Source organism: Lates calcarifer, linkage group LG14, assembly GCF_001640805.2.
Source record: "Lates calcarifer isolate ASB-BC8 linkage group LG14, TLL_Latcal_v3, whole genome shotgun sequence".
NCBI classification, from domain to species: domain Eukaryota; kingdom Metazoa; phylum Chordata; class Actinopteri; family Centropomidae; genus Lates; species Lates calcarifer.
Genome location: NC_066846.1, coordinates 10,777,519 through 10,797,896, shown reverse-complemented (window position 1 = coordinate 10,797,896; position 20,378 = coordinate 10,777,519). Strand labels below are relative to the sequence as shown.

Below are 20,378 nucleotides of genomic sequence, written 5' to 3'. Positions count from 1 at the left end.
GCTTCCTTTTTATATATGTCAGCAGCAAATTTGGTTTTGTGAGGGGCTAGAACCACATAACCACCCATAAAACCACAACTTTTTACATGTATGTTTTTGTAGGGATTAAAAAAAGAGATGTGACATGTTAAAACGCGAGCTTACGAGGTGATAGTCGGCTGGTTTTGTTACCTTCGGCCAGAGCAAGTACAGCTGCTACCCCTTTCCCAAAAAGTTGAACTGTTCCTTTAAGTCTTTCATTTTAGAACAAAAGTGTTCATACAGCTTCACAGAATAGAAGTGAATGCTTTGATGAGTGAAGACAATGCTCGTTCATGCACTGTTAGCGCCTCTGCTGATGTTAAGAAGAAGGAGGATGAATTTAAGCCTTGTGTCCCAGCAGTGTTCGCTGCTCTTGAGGAAAGGGGCCTGAGGGGGAGGGTCCCTTAACGAGGTTAGCACTCTTCACTCCCCCTCTTGCTGCGTTTGTTCGTCATGGTAACAATCGGGACTGCAGAGGAAACAGACTTTTCATAAGTAGACTCTGAGCTGCTGCCCAGAGCGAAAACGCTCACTGTAGGTGATCATGTGAATAGAGCAACATCTGCACATCTGCTGTGTTTCAAACTCAGGAAACAAATATGTTTAGTTTCTCCACTGTGGCATTTACAGAAAAGTCATTTTCCATATATAATTTACTTTTATTTTAAGTATCCAGTGGAGCTGTGTGGCAGCTGTATAGGTTAATCTTGTCTTTGAATGTGTCCCTAAAAAAAGCATAGCCTATGTGCTCTAAAACAGCCCTCTCTGGATAAATATATATGACGGAAAGCAGTTTGCAGACATGTGAAAACACCACAAACATATTACAGTCTGGAGAAAAATGCAATATTTAAAAGTGTTTCAAAATGTAAAATATTGAGCTGAAGCTTTCAGTTTATTTAAATGCATTCAACTTCTCTTTTTGCGTAGGTTTGAATAATAACCTGACTCACTTGTCTGCTTGTTTAAATCTCCCTGTGGGTATGTACAGTAGGTATGAGTGTGTGTGTGAGTGCGTGAGATCCCTCACACGTGAGTGGCTGTGAAAGAGCAGAGTTATTGTGTCCTCACGTAGGAGTGTGTTTTAATGCGAGGTGTTGCCCACCGGTTTCATTTCCAGTACACCTACTCACAGTGCTTCAACTTCAAAGCATTTCAGTGGATAGAATTTCAATAAGAGTCTGTGTGAACAAAATTAAAGTGTTGCTTCAGTGATCTTAGAGCATCTCTCAGGCAAGACTTCCTTGACATTAAAGGAGCAGACCTTCAATCAGGGGTTACTGGGTTTGTACTGCACAGGCATGAGTAGGGGTCTTGCTCCCGTGTTGCCTAGTTCCAGTCCCCTGGACTAACTAACTAGCTATGTAGTAAGTGACTGAAAAATGGTGAGATGCATGGATGAGATTACAAGTTGTTCTAAGTTGTCTTACATAAATTTTGAATCAATATGTTTCCCCATTCAATATAAAAAAGTTAACTGCTCCTAGCAACAGCTACCACAGCATATCAACTGAAAATAATGGCAGTGGGGTGGATATATTGCTTCCTATTGATTGATAAGTGCATAACAAAGCTACCCCTCTTTACCCAACAAAAAATCAGCTAACATGAACACAATGTCAGGCTGAATAAATGAAGTGAACTGAGCTATTATTTCAGTCTGATCATCAAGCTAGCTAAAGTGTCCTTGAGTACTGGTTCAGCATGACCTCTGACATTTACACGTGACTAAACTAAAATGGGTTGCACCACACAAACTAGTTTTTCCGTAGAAATTAGTTGTTACTAATTGCCACAACCAAAATCTGCCAGGTGTAGCCACTGTGTAGCTCATTCACAAAACTAACAGAAGCTTATTAATATATAGTACGACCTGTTGAAGAGTGAGAGAGGTCAGCTATGGCCCACATATCTGCCCTCACACAAAATGTAGACTAGCAAAATTGTATATTCTTACCTTCATGGATGAATATAAGTTTATTATTGTGCTGCAAGCCCCTTAAAACTGTAATTTCTGACAGTTATGTTACAGTTTAAAATGCTACAGTAATCCCCTGTTCAGCTAGCTGATTACTACGTTTCCTCACATCCAATTCATATATTACTAAACCTGTTACTAGCTAAGACATTTGGAAGGACTTTATACAAACTTTGTTTATGAATAGCAAAAGCAACCCAGTCCAGTTGGCATTTGTAACAATGTGGTCATACAAGGGCAAAGCATATTTGGGAGGGTCCATTGTCAGCTGCTCGTGACCCGTGAAGGTATATTTCAAGTCAAGGTTACAGTATGAACCAGCTGTTTGCTTTCTCTGTCAGCACAAAGGCCAACATGTATAAATGGTGTTGTTTTGTTGGCCCCTCTTGACTCCTTATTCCCCTCATGCTTCTTGATCGTTGACCCAGATACCACTATGTTTGGCCGTGGAGGAGCAATGTGATCCCACTGATGACCCTCAAGGCATTTAATACTGATCCCCGAGTCATATGGCCCAGAATAACGATGCCTGCCAAGGCCCTCCAAGATTTCTGAGTTCACAGAGTTATATGGGCAGATATCCAGCCTCCAGTCTGCATCATTTTCTTGTTTATTACTTGCTCAGCCAAAAGTTTACAGTATAAATTTAGGAACTGTAGAACATGATTACTACTGTACTATACTGTAATGTTGAATCATTCAACACAAGAATAAACTGCATGTCTGTAAACATATATGATTATATTGATTTGATAAACAATAAAAGGCCATGTAAAGTTGAGGAAAGAAAGAGGAAAGGGAACAAAACTATTTAACAACATACAAACGTAGGAATATAACCAAATTTTAATGCATCACCCCCTTACAAACCTTTGTTAGTTGTCAGGCTGGCTCCCAAAATAGTCTAGTATTTCAATTACCTTGTGACACAGTATCGCAGCATGTTTACTTATATGAGGAATCGTGCCGCTCTCAAACATACAGGAGAGAGGGAGAGAGAGAGAGAGAGGCAGGAGAGCAAGAAACAGACAACACAGCTGGTGTCTGCAGACGGGATCAGAAGTAGAGCTGCTTACAACAACAACAGCAACATCCAAACAGTGGACTGCATACCTGACTTTCTCTGTATTCTTGCTCATAAACTGTGCATAAACAAAAAGTAAGTGATCTGCAATCTTTTGGCATTCAAGAGGTGTTAATGTGCTGAGTGTTTAGGAAAGGGGGGATTAAAGGGATTAGTACAGATTAAAGTTGTACTGGACAGTATGGCAGTAGCTAATCCATGCATTCAGAAGGACTGGGATGAATGGAAAAGAGAGATGGAGGAGAAGAGGAGGAGGAAATGGAGGGAGAGAGTGAGTTTTTGGGCAAAAGTGTATAGTGATGAGGATGAAGAGGAGGATGATGGGGAAGAAAAGGGGGAGGAGATGGACAGTGCGGAAGAGGAAGTGAGAGGAGATGATGGAGAGGAGGAAAATGAAGCAGGTGGGAAAGGAACAGAAGAGGAAGAGATGGAGGAAAGGAGTGAACAGGGGCAAGAGGGAGAGAAGGAGGCAAAGGTGAGAGAGGAGAAAAGGGGGAAGGTGAAGGAAGCACAGGATGAAGATGAAGAGGAGGAAGAAGGAGAAAATGAAGGAGAGAGGAAGGTCAAGGAGAACCATGGAGTGGATGAAGAAGAGGAGAGGGAGATGACGGAAGCAGAAGAAATAGAGGAAGGAGATGAAGAGAAGGAAGTAGAAGAGAAGAAGGTAAAGAGGGAGGAGGTGGAGAAGGAGGCAGAAGAATTGGAGGACGAGGAGAGAGTGGGAGATAATGAGACTGAGGAGGAGGTTAAAGTGAACAAGGAGGTGGACAAGGAGGTGGATGAGGAAGACAGGGAAGTGAAGGAAGAGGGGCAGGTAGAGGAGGAAGATGATGAGGAACCAGAACAGGGGCTCAGTGGACATTACAACCTCAACACGCAGTTTAGAGAACACATGCATGGGAGAAGAACTAATGATGAGCGTGTTCAACAAAACGAAGAGAGTACACCACAAGAAAATGAAATCAAAGAAGAGGAAGACAACTTTTCAGATTCAGTTGAATCCAACAGTGCAGATTCTGACTGGATCGGATCTGATGGTGAAAGTTACAACTCCAAAACAACAAAGAATGAAGAGAGAGATCCCAAGGAAGTGGAGGATCCTGATGAAAAGTCAAGAAAGAATGACATTAGCCCATGGAGTTTTAGGGAAAGACTACATAAGGAGGATGAGAGTGAGAAGTTGACCGATGAGGAAGAAACAGTCACAGAATCTTGGGCAACTTCTGAACAGGAGTCTCAAGACAATCAAGAAAAGCTTCAAGTGGAAGAAGACGACTCTACAGATGATGAAGAAGCAGAACATTCAATGTCTGAAGACATGGATTGTGATAATGAAGATATAGTTAAGATTTACAGCAAAGATGATTATTCCACAGATATATTCAGCACTCTGACAGAATTCAGGGACTCTTCACTTCTCACTGACCTTCATTTGAGCACTGAGGGTGGGAAGAGATTCCATGTTCACTCCCCTGTCCTGGCTGCTGTCAGCTCCCTTATCTGGGAAACTCTGAGTAGAAGCAGTATAGAAAACAATAGAGTTGATGAAAGAAAAGACGATGATACAAGTATTGGAATCCACAGGTGGTCAGTGTGTCTGGGTCCAGAGGTGGATAACATTGGATTAGAGGCAGTTGTGGAGTTTGCCTACTCTGGATTTATATCGTGTCTGAACAAGGACACCGTGGAGCAGATTAAGGCTGCAGCTCAATCACTTGGCGCCCCCAGGGTGCTCGACCTCTGCACCGTGGAAGAGTCCATGAAAATTGGACGGGCAGAAGAAAGAAAAAAGGATCTCTGCTGCAGAACAAATGATGATCAGTCTTCAGTCCATCAAACAGCTGTGGATGGACAGGGTGGGCTGTGATGTCTGCTTGGAAGCTATCGGACAATCACTCCATGGTAAGTAGACCATCAGTGAGTTTGCTTGTATAAAAGTATAGTAGCAGCCTACTTTGGACCACCCATCCCCACCATAGAAGCCAAAATGTCACTATCCCTCTTTTTCCCAAATGAAATTTTAAAACAGACATATAATTCATCTCTGTCGACACAGTTACTGAGCTCTCTGTCTGGAGATAGCTGACCTTACTGACATTAGATCTTAGATTTGTAGCTTTTTTATCCAATATCAACATTACAGGATTTCTTAGTATTCGTTGCCCTGCCAAATATGTTTCGAGTCCTATTCATTTCTCTACTTATTTGCAAGTTAAGTGCTTAATGGATCTTGAATTAAATTTGGTGAAACATTACACCATGGGACAGGGAAAGTTTTAGAGTGGATAATGCCATTATGCCACCATTTATAAAGCACTTTATATTTACTGTGAGGAGGACAAGCAACAATGCCTGGACTCATCTTTAATGACGTACAAACAAAGATTAGGTAGAGTGAGTGTACTGCACTGGAAGCTGATGATAGGGGCTATTTATTCATCATCATCACTATTTCTAGTTCACAGAGTCATCCTGGCTGCAAGTAGTGACTACTTCCGCAGCATGTTCACCCTGGGGATGAGGGAGTCACTTCAGCCTTGTGTGACTCTCCCCTTCCTGTCAGCTTCAGAGTTGGAAGTCCTGATAGGTTGCTCCTACAGCGGAGCTCTGCCTCTCAGCTGGTCGTGCGTCTTTGAGATTACCAGCACTGCTCTGCAGCTCCAGTATCAACCAGCCCTCTCCCTGTGCCTTAACTTCCTGCAGCAAGAAATGAATCCCAACTCCTGCCTGGATGTGGTGTCTTTTGCTGAGGCTTACGAGATGGTGCAGCTTCTTGAAGTTGCGGAGGATTTTGTCTTGCGACAATTCCAAAAGGTAGCATGCACCTTAAAGTTCAAGGACCTGCCAGCCAAACAACTCCTTAAGTACCTGAACAGTCACTCACTATGTGTTCCATCTGAGCTTATTGTATTCAAAGCAGTGGTGGCATGGATTCAAGCTAAGCCAAAGATAAGGCTTAAACTTGCTAAGGAACTGATGAAAACTATCCACTTTCCCTTGATGACGTTCAAGGAATTCAAAGAGGTCCAGTCTCTGAATATGTGGTCTGATCACAGCCTGGTTGAGCTCTACGAAACAATTTTTGAGGATTTCTGCTCCAGTGAGACTACATCGCAGAGTCAGTGCCGGATCTATCTGCCAAAGGAGAGTCTGGTCTTGATTGGAGGTGACCAGATCTCTGAAGACCTAGGTAGCCGTAGCATCAGCAGAGAACTCTGGTTTGGGAATTCCCTGAGAAATCATACAGGGATAAAAAAGGCTATGGAGTGGAGACGGCTGGGAGAAATGCCAGAGCCAGAGAGGTTCAAACATGAGGTGGCAGTGCTCAAAGGACAACTGTACGTGTTTGGGGGCAAGAAGTACTATGGCACCAGAGACACCCTGAGTTCTGTTTACAGGTGATGGAGGGGGGTAATCTTGGATCACAACTAACATTCATATATAGTTTAAAATATATCATTGTTTCTGAATTCATATTTGTCACTACATCTGCAGGTATGACCCCTGTCAAAACAGCTGGGAGAGCCTGGCTGAAATGCAGGAAAAGAGATGTTCCTTCTCTGTGGTTGTATTGGATGGAAAGATATATGCCATCGGTGGGCACTGTGACCCTGAGTATATAGATAGCGTGGAACAATATTGCCCCACTACAAACTCTTGGAGGTATGTTGGGAGGGATATTCATTTTTCAAAGAAAACTGTGCTGTATACTTCAAGAGCTTATAGTCAATGACTGTCAATAAGGCTGACTGGCATCAGCTGTTTTATTCATGCTTCACAATTACTGGCTCAATCATTTGCTTTTTGGCTATCGACTGAATAGTTCAATCATAATCAAGCAGAACAATACTGCTAACATAACCAGATATTTGCTATATTGTCAATTATTTGACATTCTGTGCCTCAGACTGAACAATGCTCTCAGGTAATAAAAAATCTCTTGTTTTCCAGCTTCACATGGCCCTTGGATCTGCCTCTGAGTGGTCATGTGGCAAAAGTTTTACAAGGGCAGATCTTCATCTCAGGAGGACTGTACAGTGACTACAGGTGTCTTGCATCTATGTTTCTGTACCACCCAGAGACAGGGAGCACCTATCTGGCAAACATGACTAGACCGCGGTGTCATCACTGCATGGAAACCCTGGGTGATCGTCTTTATGTAGCAGGTGGAATCACCACAGATGAAAACATGGCCGTTGTTGACCAGCTAGCCTGTGAGGTGTACAATCCAGCAGATGACTCCTGGACTGCCTTCACGTCTCTACCAGTGCCACACGCTGGGGCAGGAAGTGCAGTTTTGGAGGGAAAGTTTTATGTGCTGGGTGGATACAGCCGAGAGGACTACAGCGACACTAAAATGGTCCATCGGTATGATCCCACCATACAGAGATGGGAGAACATGGGCAAGATGCCTGGGCCGAACAATGACATACGAGCATCTGTGCTGTGCTTGCCATCACATTTTCGTTTGTAAGACATGAAATGCAGTATCTCACTTACTGTTTTTTCAAGTTTTAATGATACTGAATTTCAGGTTACTTATTGCATGTAAATCACAATGCTGTTTTGTAATTTTGCAAACATTCTTCCATTGTAGAGTGAAGGATATTAACAATATGATGCCTTACAGTAACTTGATATCCTGATCAAGATAAATGTATTTTACACGGTGTATGAATTAAACCTTTAGGCATGCCAGATGTACTATATCTATGAATTGCAGTGCATTTTGTTGCTATGAATTCAACTTAACTATTTTCTATTCAAAAGGAGCAGCAATAAAATTGTTGATAATTATTTCCATAACAAAGATATTATGTAAATATTTTTACACTCATAACTGCAATAACTATATATGAACACAAGAGGGAGCTGCCCCACATATGTTCATAGCATGTTCATTGTTGCAACACTTCTAAACACACTTGTAAATGAGTTAACAGAGACTGGAAAACATATGATGGAATGAGTTTATTGTTTTGCATTAATTATTCTGAAGCTTCATACATATGTACTTTCAATAAAAGTTACCTTACAATAAAAAACATGGTTTCTGAGCTTTTTTTTTTGTTTGTTTGTTTAAGTTATCATTTAAGCTTTAGGATAGAACCACAGTATAAATATTTTGTGTCTGATCATCTACATGGGGAAGAGGAGAAAACCGCTGAAGGTCGTGTGTCCATTCAGGTTATCAAACACTCTGCCGTTATCCCACAATTCCATGTGCACCTTATCACCAGCAGCCAGCTGCAGAACAGCAGCGTTACTGCTACTGTCTGAGCCGTCTACTGAAGTGTAATCATAGGTTGAAATTTGACGGACACCATTTTTCATCAGTATGGCCCCCATCACATGGGTGTTGTAGCCATAGGTGCTGAAGCTAAAGTAGTAGAGACCATTCACTGGTGCTGTGAACACTCCTGCAACAGGGTAAAGACAAGGAGATGTAAGATGAATCAACTGAAACTGAACTGAAAATATTAACTTCTTCATGATTCAAAAAGGCTATCAGAAAATAAACTATAAGGTATTAGAACTGGAATGTATGCACAATGAGCACAAGGAAACACTGAGACCTGCATTATCTGCTTTATTTACTTTGTTTGATCTTGTTTCAAATACCAGAAGCAGGTGTTTGAGTTTTACAGCCTTAGGACATTTAACATCTGCAAGTAGGCTTTCAGCCATAGAAAGCAGCACTTAACTTGAAGAAAATTCTGCATCAGAATAGTTCTGTGATATTGTTAATGTTCTGAGACAAACACTTCAAATTTAAAAAATGTTAATAATCTCCTAAACATAAAGTCAATGTATAAGATTAAACATTACCTGTACTTTGACTGTAAGCATTGCCAGTGTTTGAGAAGATCCTTTTAAAAACCAGAGTCTTGTCTGTGCAGGGTCCTCTGTAAATCTCACCAGAGTTTGCCAAAGAAACAGAGAACGCAATCTGAGAAGCAGCTGTGGACAGATGGTTATGAAAAAAATGTAAACGTTAATGTGAAAGATAGATTTTACAAATCTTAATAGTTTTATAACAATAAATAATTTAATAATACATTTCTTTTTTGTAATATTTTAAGAGTTATTTCAGTATGATCACACAAAACTTGGTTCTTACCTTCACTGCTACTCTGTTTCAGCTTATCAATCTCCACCTCTGAGGTATTTAGTCTTGTTTTCAGACCTGTTTAGAAAAAAAATGATAAAAATTAAAGACAAGAAACAAATACATTACTAACATTTTTTGGTGGAATATATGTTGTAGTAATTCAGACATCATCTCGTACCTTCATTCTCCTTCTTCAGTTTGTCCATTTCAGCTTTCTGTCTTGTCAGCTCGTCCACAGTTGCATTGAGCCTGGCCTCCAGAGCTTCAACATCATTCTGCTGTCTTTCTATATCTGTCAGTTTGTCCTCCAAATTCTTTATCAGCTGTTCTTTAGTTCTCATCCACTCAGTGATGTCCATGTCACCTCTCTGTCCAAACCCTGGCTCCACGAACAAGAAGCCCAGGAGGGTCAGCAGAAGCATAGCTCTGAACTCCATTTCCTCAGTAGTAAATTTGTGTAGATATTTTCCTCGTAGGTTGTGGAGGGTGGTTTTTCCTCAGTGGCTTATATACCTGCTCTCTTTGCTGAGAGTGGTCCTTGGGTGATTACGGGTAGTGTTCAGGCCCTCAGGGACCACAGTTATCTCCATGCCCCAACAGGTCTACTGGTGGGATTTTGCAAGCATGTTTGCCAGTAAAATATCAATCATGGAGACATGACATATAAAGAAAACAAGCATTTGTCGTAAAAATTCCACATTGCATTATGTTAGGGTGTTAAGGGTTATGTAGTCCTGTTCACAATATAAAATCCACTTTGACACTGTTGAAAGTTGGTCATGAATACTATGTCAAGAGTGTAGGGGAGCGTTTGCAGCTACTCTTTGTTGGATTTGGGAAGTTTATTCTGCTAATCTATTGGCTTCTTAATCTACATTAAATACTTGGACAAGACAGAACAGTCTGACTACATTGCTCCTATTGTATTGTATTGCAGAGTTTATTGCTCTACTGCACAATACAAGAATAATGAGATTCATTTATTTCCTCATCTTCTACATGGATAAAGAGGTGGTGAGGATGCATGGGACATCTTTAGCTTAAGTTTTTTAACACAATATTATGTAGTCATTCACTGCATATTTAATATACTCTTAAAAATTAGATAATTCAGTATTTTGTCCAGCTTGTAGAGCTGTTGACGTTCGCTTCAGCTGAAAAAATCTGCCAGTGGCGGTTCAGTTGCTTGTTGCCTGTCAAAAATGAGATGTCTGGTTTTCGTCTACATCTGACCTATACCTTTAAAGACCTATCGTCTCAAAAATTACTGCAAATTTTGAGTGGTAAATCTGCCACCATTAGCAGCATAGATTGTGATGAATATGGAAAGTTTGATGCCCTACAAAAGCAGGTAAAAGAATGTTGACATTTTTTCCCTGTAGATATTTCGTAATGTACATGACTCAGAAATGATCCTGCTAGTTAACCTACAGGCATGCACGCAAAGGTCACTGTCATGATAAGTGAAAAGTGATCCGAGTACATGTGTATATGATTCATCACAATGAATCAATTGTCAGTCACATCTTAAAAGAATGATGCACAGTAGTGGCCTTTCTGAGATTTAAACTTGGCTCTGTCTTTTTTTATTTTACAAGGACGCTAGACTATCCAATTGTGTCTGTAACAACCAAGTAGTAATAGAGCAATCCCACAATTTCAACTGCTTTGCTTAAAAAATAAAACACTGTAAAAAAATGAACTCCAGGTAATGCGAATATGATGATATACAAGACAGATATAACTAGGAAGATGGTAAATTAAAATGGAAGAAAATGTAGTCCCAAGTTTGAAAGAATGCATTGGCTAAACAAAAAAGTCTCAAGCCCTGATGTAAGAGAACTGAGAGTTGGGGCAGAGTCCAAGTTTTCTGGGTGCTTGTTCCAGATATATGGTGAATACAAACTGAATGCTTCTTTTGCATGTTTAGTTTTAACTCTGAGGACAGTGAACAAACCTGTTGCAGATGATCTGAGAGGTCTGGATGGCTCCCGCTGGCAGCTGGCAGACAGACAGACCCATAAAGACACTGGACAACCTTGTTGGGTTTGTTCAGTGTCTTCTGACTTCACTGTTGCTGTATCACCAGAGCATCATTTAATCGCTCTCATCAAGTGATCAAGCAGGTTTGTCTTGCATACAGTGCATTACTCACATTATCTGTCAGTTAACATTTCTCTCGTCTACATCCTCATTCCAACATTCTCATGTTCCTCATTCTTTAGACTACTGACTACAGAAAATATGAAAAACATCCTGCTTACAGTTTTCCAGTGTGCTTGTCAAACTCCATCAGAGTGAGGAGATAATCGTTACCTATGGCTGACCATTTTAAAACCCTTGCATGGTTCAACGTGACATGAATGTGAGATTTCCTGGTTTTGTTTCCGCGTTTAGAGTTACAGGGATTCTCCCTCATAGCCGTGCTTATTATCTGGGGTTTAATGAGGAACTTTATCTTGAAAAATAAAATGTTCTCCTTCTTGTTCAGGGTGGGATTGCATTTCTCACAGTTTTACATGGAGCTAAAAAGTGGATCTAACACAAACACTGCAGAAGTCGTGTGAATTACACAAACACTGGACACCTCAACATAATTCAGGAAGAATTCATTAAGACCCAAGAAATGCATTTTTAAAGAGATACTTGAAATGACTCAGTAACTGCTGAGAGAGAGAAGCTTGAAAATCTGGAGACCCAGTGATACAAAGGGATTCCTATGTCTGTGGTAGTTCCTGACTGTTCTTTCCTTGTTTTTTTTTCCAAGTGGGACATTCCCTCAATGACACTTGCATAAGAAAACTCATTGTCATAAATGGGCTGTCCCATCAAAGATAAAAAGAGCTGCTTCATGAGACTTGCTGTTGCAGTTAGCTGTTAAGCAAAGAACCAATCTCATCTCTGAAAATGGTCACCAAGGTGTTTTTCTTCATTGCTCTATTTGGAGTTGCATCCTCCACACTTCCAAGAACACGGACGTGTGACCCAGTGCAAGACGAGCCTAAGAAACCACCATCTCATTGCTCAAATTACATAAACATTGAATACCTTGATGAGCAGATGGAAAGAATCGAGTATGAACTGACAAAGAGGATTCATGCTGTGGAAAAAAAGACAAGAAACATCGATGAGCTCAAAGGATTAGGTACAAAGCTACAGGAGTTAGAGTCACATATTGAGAGTGAATTCCACAACACAAAGAAACAGCTGGAAGAAAGCCAAGATGACATTGCTGGCCTGAAGAGAGAAGTTCAAAAACTGGTCAATCACAGGGAGATAGTGGGAGGAAACCTCACTAAGATCGAAGCGAGGCTTGACACAACTGAGAGGCAGCTGAGGGAAAAAAAAGCAAAGCTCGAAAATCTGGAGACAGAAACTGAGACTGCATTCAGTGACACACAGAAACTGTTGAATCTGTACAAGAGTGAACTGTCCAACCTCAACACAACAGCCCAAGAGCTTGAAGTCAAAGTCGAAGCCCGGCTTGATTCCTCAAGGGCTGAACTTGAAGCTAAACTGAAGAAAATACAAACAGACAGTGAAGGTAATATTATCTAAACAGTGAATATTCATGTAAGCGTGATGATTATATGTAGCAACATACTTTAAATTTGTTTTCATGGGTGTGAAAATGGCCTGCCTAGTGCTACAACTTTGTTGTTGTTCACAGCTTTCAGCACAAAACTGAAAGAACAAAAAGATGAAGTTGAGAAATTTAAGGGAGAAGCTGACAAGAAGTTCATGGATGTTAATGAACAGCTACAAACACAAAAAACGAGTCTGACCAAGCAGAAGGCTGATGCTGAAACTCTAAGAGATGATGTTGCAGGTGAGTGGAAAGATTATTAAATTAAATTCTGCCTCATTACAACTGGCATGCTGAAAACAAAGGGACTAGTCTAATAAAGTTAGACTGTTTAGGCTACTGTGTTGATACATTTCTTTCTTTCTTTTCAAAAACTACAGAATGAAAACGTAAAATAAGCTTTTTAAAATGATGGCCTGTTTCTGTTGATAGGAATTACAAACCGACTGACGTCAGCTGAAGAAAAAGCTGATGAACAAAAGACACTCAACTCAGAGGTGGATAAACTTAAAGCAGCAGGTAAGGCCAGAAAAAAAATCCAGAGTCTACTTGTTGATCAGTGCAAGATATTTAAAGATGAAATACACACAATGAGTACCAAAGTAACAACATTTGCTTTACTTTCTTTAGTCAATACAAAGGTTGCATTTTCTGCAACTATAATCGAATCTAAAGATGTGTTCACCGGACCCAAAACTGCCACCACCAGTAGTACTCTGATCTTCAACAAAGTCTTCACAAATGTTGGCAATGCTTACAACAGTAAAACAGGTATGAACTACATAATTAACCTTCAGAAAACTAAGCAGGCACTGACAGATACTTTGAAATTTTTTGAGTATTTTCTACATAATAATGGGTTTCATATCACACATGGTCACAAATAGTAACACAAATACTCTATTTGTATGCTTAGTTGGTAAGTTGTACACTTTACAAACTAAGTTTGTTACAGATTTTCAAAAACTACATTTGTTACAGATTTTCTAAAATATTGAATGTCATGTCTTACTTTGGTGTACAGTTTTACCTGATGTTGTTACCTATTCCTTCCATTAAAGCATTTGATGTTTGAGGACAGCCATTCATTTGATTTTGATTTGGATGTGAGGATGGTTAACACTCTCATGACATGTGAAATCAATGCATTTTCCTCTTTGACAGGTGTCTTCACTGCTCCAGTGAAAGGGGTTTACCACTTCTCCTTCATGACTTTTGGCTACAACAGCTACACTTCAGGGGGCATCTTGGTGAAAAACGGGCATTATCAAGTGAGCACCTGGGAATTTACAGGACCAGATACCAGCGACACCACCAGCAACACAGTAATTCTTGAACTGAATGTCAGAGACTGCATCAACATCATCTTGTGGGAGGGTGGGAAAATACATACAGGTGTCTTTAGTGGGTTCCTCATCTACCCAACATTGTAGATTTCTGACAGTGAACAAGATTCTTTATTCATTTTTATTCTCAACAATTTCTCATGTAAGGTGTGACTATCCAGAGGTTGAATGAATTATACCTTTGTAACATTCAGACAAAAATGTGTTGCTGGGCCTGGACCTTAAAATATAAAGTCAATTTAGCACTTTAATCCTGGATTGTACCACACTTATTATATCTATCAGTACAGAATCTATAACGCTAGCCATACAAACACACAGGCTTAATGACTTCTCTGGAGAAGGAAGGCTGTGTTTGTTTCATGATTTAGGTGAAACTGAAGTGATGTGATGTATATAATGATTTAAGGACTACATATTTGTGGTAGGATGATTATTTTGTATTTTAGGAAGGGAGTATTTCTGCGGCAGATCATTTTTACTTCTATGTGATTGAGACAAATAAACAGCTTCTACACTTTAAAATGTTTTAACATCTGAAAATAATATATGAAACTCAGTCATCCATAAAAATCCTTACAAAAACAACAATAACTTTACATTAAGTCTATTGAAGATACATCAGTTTGTTAAATGTAGCGTCATTATATTATTTGTAGACGATTCTGTTTTTTAAACATTCACAATAATATGTCTGGATCTATGCAAAACTGAATGATTTTGTGAGATTATCATAGTATGTATTTCTACTGCTTCCAAAATAAATAAATAAATAAATCAAACATTTTTTTAGACATTTGTAATTTAGTTTGCGGTATTATATATAATTTTAAACTTGCAAACTTTACCACTCACAAACAAGGTAAAGCGAAAAGACATGCAGAGAATTATATAACTGTTTTTTTTTGTTTTTTTAATTTTTTTTTTTTTTTTTTAACATATTTTGAAATTAAGTAGTGCTTGAAATTGAATATTCTACTCTTGGGGGCACTTTAATTTTAACATAAGATGTAGAGACAAAAATGATCAGGCATTTACAGTTCAACAATCACTCTGCTTAATTCTTATTATGTTTGATGACTAGTGGATGGAAAGCAGCACTAATCTTATACCTAACTCCAATTTGCTAATAACCCAAAGTTTCAGTGTATTCTAACGACTGCTATTATTTTTGTATTTTGCTACATTTTTATGTTAACACTTTCGTCAATTTCACCCTGAAGCTTCAAACATATTGATCACAAAGTTATTGTCTAAAGTGCTGAGGTAACCGCAGCAGACATGCCCGAATGTCAGTAACAGCCCCAGGCAGTCTGCCCATGTTCTCCCATCGCTGTGTGCTGGGATCAAACCGGTGGACCAGTCCAGACTCACTGTAGTCGTCCTGGCAATATCCACCCAGTATATAGATCTTCTCCTCTAGGACGGCTGAGGCTGCACCCACATGGGGAACAGGCAGTGATGCAAAAGCAGTCCACGAATCGGTTACCGGATTATAAACCTCACAGGCTTGTTGATCAGTGTAAAATTTTCTCAGGTTACACACTCCACCTGTGACGTAAAGATGGCCTCGCAGGGCATCCATGCAATGCTGCGCCCGGTCATGGGCCATGTCTGCAAGGTAAGTGGTTCCTCTTTCTGGGTGGTACAGGAACATGGAAACCAGACACACATACTTACAGTTGAAACCTCCAGAAATGAAAATTCCTCCATCTACAACAGAGACAGCGTAGCCACTTAGAGCCTGGTCCAGGGGCTGGACAAAGCTGAGAAAAAATGAAACAAGAGACATCAGTCAGGAATACCATGGAGGAGTAAAACTAATGAATCTAGCAGAGAGTTTTCTGTCCAAACTAGACTAGACAGGGCAGTTGGAAAGCCATGAAACCAACTGTAGCAAAGCATAAAATTCACTAGATGTCAGTGTGGCCTCATTTTACTGGGACACTTGTGAAATCCTGAACAAATGTCAGTATCACCTTTTAAAATACTGCTATGGCTTTTTCCATGGCTTTTAAAAATGTCTATCTCCAGCAGCGGAAACTTTAAACACAAACTGATATCTTGTAATGTAGCTTGTAGTGCCCAGTATTGGAATAAGCATGTTCACTGTTGGACTGGGAGTAGGACTGGAGAAATGGCAGGCAAGAGGCAATGAAGACTAAATCTAGACAGCTGACATTTAGACCAACAGGCAATTCTACACCCTTATGAATGTAATTACTGTCAAAGTAACAGAAAGCCCTAACAAACCAACATGGACGTGCAGCTGTTATCTTTAAAGACACAAAATTCATTCACTAACATATTTTGTTGACTTACATTTCAATTACCACGTGTGATTACAAACAGTATAACAGTATTGTGGTGGATGCCTGATTGGCAACAACCAGTCCACAGTTTTAGCAAGTAAGCTAACAGGTGGTGAATGGATAGCTTGAGTTTTGGACTTGAAATGACAAATACAATCATGAGGCACAGTATTTCTTGTCTGATATGATGGACAATATTGCAGCTCTCGAATTTTCTTTACCTTGAACCAATTTGAGTCTGTCACTGCTCCTCCTGCCATCCAAACACACCCATTACAGCACAGGTGTCTAATATTACACAATCGTGAAAGCCACCACCGCAATTGTGTAACTGCCCTCTACTGGCTTGGAATGCAAAATGCTCTAAAACAACAACATCAACAAACTTCAAGTCAGCAGACATTATATTATTTCTGGAATGGCAATGTATTGCCATCCACCCTTTTTTGGAATTTTCATGATGAAAACAAAGCTTACCCAATCAAGTATCCACTTTGAAGCAACAGTTTCAAAGCAAAGGAGCCTTTCAAATTATTTAATATGGTCAAATAGTGACATCTGCTGGCCAACCTTTGGCATTGCATGTGCATGGAAGGACTTGAGATCAAAATATAAATGAACTCAATTTTCATCCAAGCTGGACCTCAATACATCTTGCCCTATACTGCATATATGCAATAATAGTCTGTGTTAAGTGTAGCATCACTAATCTTACCTCCAGGAGTCAGTGTTTGGGTTGTACTTCTCAACGCTGTCTACGTTGGTGTTGAGCTTCTTATCTCCACCAATGGCGTAAAAGCACCCCTCATGTGCCACCACTGAGAAGTTACTTCTAAACTCCTGCATGTCAGCCAGCCTCTTCCAGCTGTCCTGCACAGGATCATAACTAGAATATATGTAATAGGGATAAAGGTAAAGAAGGAATAGGTGAGACCACAGTTGTGCATCTGTGTGACAATCTGGGTTACTGAAAGTGCACTGACTGTCTCCTTTTACCTGTAGACAGATTTCATCATGTCATCCTTCGTGTAGAAGTAACAGCCTCCAAACACATACAGTCTCCCATCCATTGCTGCAACTCCATGCCTGAATTTAGGTTTGTCTGGCATCTCACCCAGCCTCCTCCATTCTATCTGCTTCACCAACCCTGTGCCACTGCGGAGGGAGTTTGCAAACCACAATTCCCTGCTTGGAATGCGCTGACCCATATCTGGATTCAGCTGGTCTCCCCCAACCAGAACCAGAGCATCTTTGGGTCGCCTAACTCGACAGTGATCTTCAGTTTTTGGAAGGCTGAAACCAAATTCCTTGAGTGCTGAACCATAGAGTTCAACTTCCTTATTTCCAAAGCACTCCATGCGTAGGTTAATGGCCCTGACCTCCCTGAACTCTCGAAAGGTCATGAGAGGGAAGCGCACTGCTGCCATCAGTAAGCCAGCCTGGCCCAATCTCTCCTCAGGATCAGCCTCAATCCAAGAGATTACAGCTCGAAATACAGCCAACTCTGAGGGCACACAGAGACCATCACAGCGGAGGAAGTCTAGAAGCTTCTCTGCTGGTAGGTCCTGAAATTTTGCAGTGGATGACACCTCCCAGAAGTTCCTCAGTATAAAGTCATTGGCTTCTTCAAGGAGCTCTGGCATCCCATAGGCTTCAGCAAAAGATACAATATCCAGGCAGGAGCTTGCCTCTATTTCCTGCCTCATGAAGTCGAGGCAAAGTGAGAGGGCAGGCTGGAACTGAAGCTGCAGCGCTGTGCAAGTAATCTCAAAGACATAGTCCCAGTTCAGTGAAAGGGTGCCACTGTAGGAACAGCCAATAAGAGCCTCTAATTCAAATGCTAACAGGAAGGGAAGGGCAACACAAGTCTGATGTGATTCCTTCATCCCACAGGTGAACATGCCACGGAAGTAGTCACTGCTTGCTGCCAGGATAACTCTGTGAACTGGAGAAAAACAAAAGAAGAGATCTGACTTTGACCACTATCAAACAATTTACATGTTACAAGTTACATAAAGATTACAGTCCTAAGAATGACATGTCAACTAACCATGGAATAAAGCCCCATCCACATCCAACATCACATCACATCCCACTCCGTCTGCCCACAGCTGTTCAACTGACTGAAGAGTAATCTTCATCTGGTCTACAGTGGAGAGTTTTCGCTCCTCCTCCTTGGTACCTCCATCTTCCTTCATCCTTTCCTCTTCGTTGCAGAGATCTAGCACTCTAGGGACACCCAGTAGATGAGCTGCAGCCTTGATCTGAGCCATGGTGTCTTTGTTTAAAGAAAGTACAACCCCAGTGTAGGCAAACTCCACAACTGCCCGAAGCCCAACATGATCAACCTCAGTACCCAGAGACACCGACCACCTATGGACTCCTACATCCTCACCATCATCTGATCGCTCTCCACTTTTTCCCTTGAGTTTCTCCAGGATGATAGAGCTGACAGCAGCCAGGATAGGGGAGTGCACATGGAAACTGCTCCCATTCTCAGTGGTCAGAGTCAGGTCTGTGAGAAGAGATGAATCCCAGAGTTCCTTCAGGGCCCTGAATATCTCTTTATAAGCGTTTTCACTGCAGTATGTGTGGATGTTATCACCAAGTCCTTCAGTCTCCAAATGCTTCCTCGCTCAAATGCTCCTCAATTCTCTTCTGATTAGTACTACTCACTCTGACCTCTGACCCCTCTTTCTTACCCATCCAACTGGACAGGCCCATCCTGGCGTCATTATAAGCCACGATCCTCTTCAGCTCACAGTTGTCTCTCTCTATGCCTTCTCCGCCTTCTTCAATCACTTTTTTCCTCCTCTCCTTCTCTCTCCTCCAACGCTCTTCCCATTCCATTGGTAGGTAACGCCTGGTAAACTCCATGTCAGTGACTACACTTAACTTTTTCTTTGAACTACTACCTAGAGTGGTCTTGCTTTGGTATTTATAATAGCTGATGACAATCCGGGAAAACCGAACATTCTTGCCTTGAATTTGCTACTGTTTCTCATATTTAATTTTTCTGTCTTACCAAATCTTTCCCTCACCCTCAAATCATCTTTCTCTCTCTCAGGCTGAACTTTCCTGACTGCATAAACAAGCAGCTATTCATAGCCACTGGGTCACAGAGATTCAGTTTCAACTGAATCTTGGCATGCACTTCATTGTAATGTTCAACAAGGAAAGAAATTGAGATGAAATTCAGTCTTTGAGTAAGACTTTATTGAAGGGTCAATAACAGAGCCAGATAAAATATTTTGCTATTATGGACCTATGACCTTGTACATAAAGAGTGGATAAATAACTCTACCTAAGGAACACACAACCATCAAGGAGCCAAAGGGAAACTGGCTTAAGTTAGATTTAGATAAGACTTCAAAGTAGTAGTACAAGCCCTCTTGGACTTTGATGGGCTTTGATTTTGATTGATGATTATGTTGTTTTTCAAAAAAATTCATGAACAACAAACAGCTATCCAGAAGCCATCTACACAGTTCTGAAGGAGCTGGGGGCTCTGCAAGAGAGGCTTGCAGCTACTGTGAGAGCACTGGAAGAAACAAACAAAAAGCTGGAGGCCAGTGAGAAGAAGCTGTCTGTCACATAACAGCACAGTGACTGAACTAAGTAGAGTGGATCAAGGTAATAAAATATACTATACTAAACAATGATTATGCAGAGTCTGAGTTAGCCAGACTTTGTCATGCAAACCACCTGTTGTGAGCTGAATTATTCTCTCTTGATTTCCCTTCTTTGCTGTGAAACCTTATTACCCTCCTGTGGCTGTGAAAATCAATTGACCATGGCGAATACAGTGGTAAATTCAGAGATTAACAAGACAATGTGGGCTGACAAAATGGCAAGGTTGATTCACTTGAAAAACATTATGTGTTTTTAGTTACTATAAAAGGCAATCACTGGCTACGTCTGACTACCTCAACCCAAGCA

At 40.7% G+C, this 20,378-nt stretch overlaps 4 protein-coding genes across 4 annotated transcripts; 2 read left to right on the top strand and 2 right to left on the bottom strand.

Annotated features, from left to right (window-relative positions):
• Positions 1 to 4,756: 4,756 nt before the first annotated feature.
• LOC108890814 (kelch-like protein 33) lies at positions 4,757 to 8,128 on the top strand. The gene is made up of 4 exons (XM_018687829.2): positions 4,757 to 4,985; positions 5,542 to 6,481; positions 6,579 to 6,746; positions 7,035 to 8,128. The coding sequence occupies exons 1-4, from the start codon at positions 4,895 to 4,897 to the stop codon at positions 7,555 to 7,557; spliced, it is 1,722 nt and encodes a 573-aa protein (XP_018543345.2). The 5' UTR covers positions 4,757 to 4,894; the 3' UTR covers positions 7,558 to 8,128.
• Positions 8,129 to 8,206: 78 nt separating this feature from the next.
• On the bottom strand, positions 8,207 to 9,856 carry LOC108890815 (cerebellin-1). The gene is made up of 4 exons (XM_018687830.2): positions 9,374 to 9,856; positions 9,205 to 9,270; positions 8,913 to 9,044; positions 8,207 to 8,503 (listed from the first exon to the last, which is right to left on the bottom strand). The coding sequence occupies exons 1-4, from the start codon at positions 9,630 to 9,632 to the stop codon at positions 8,223 to 8,225; spliced, it is 738 nt and encodes a 245-aa protein (XP_018543346.1). The 5' UTR covers positions 9,633 to 9,856; the 3' UTR covers positions 8,207 to 8,222.
• A 2,192-nt stretch (positions 9,857 to 12,048) lies between these two features.
• On the top strand, positions 12,049 to 14,911 carry LOC108890817 (CAP-Gly domain-containing linker protein 1). Its single transcript, XM_018687832.2, has 5 exons — positions 12,049 to 12,739; positions 12,866 to 13,024; positions 13,214 to 13,300; positions 13,412 to 13,552; positions 13,946 to 14,911. The coding sequence occupies exons 1-5, from the start codon at positions 12,103 to 12,105 to the stop codon at positions 14,212 to 14,214; spliced, it is 1,293 nt and encodes a 430-aa protein (XP_018543348.1). The 5' UTR covers positions 12,049 to 12,102; the 3' UTR covers positions 14,215 to 14,911.
• Positions 14,912 to 15,190: 279 nt separating this feature from the next.
• Positions 15,191 to 19,517, bottom strand: si:ch211-63p21.8 (kelch-like protein 33). The gene is given in 5 exon segments (XM_018687831.2): positions 15,191 to 15,893; positions 17,155 to 17,325; positions 17,436 to 18,384; positions 18,490 to 19,060; positions 19,062 to 19,517. Coding segments are annotated over 5 exon segments (2,466 nt in total). The 5' UTR covers positions 19,317 to 19,517; the 3' UTR covers positions 15,191 to 15,373.
• Between the last annotated feature and the right edge of the window lie 861 nt (positions 19,518 to 20,378).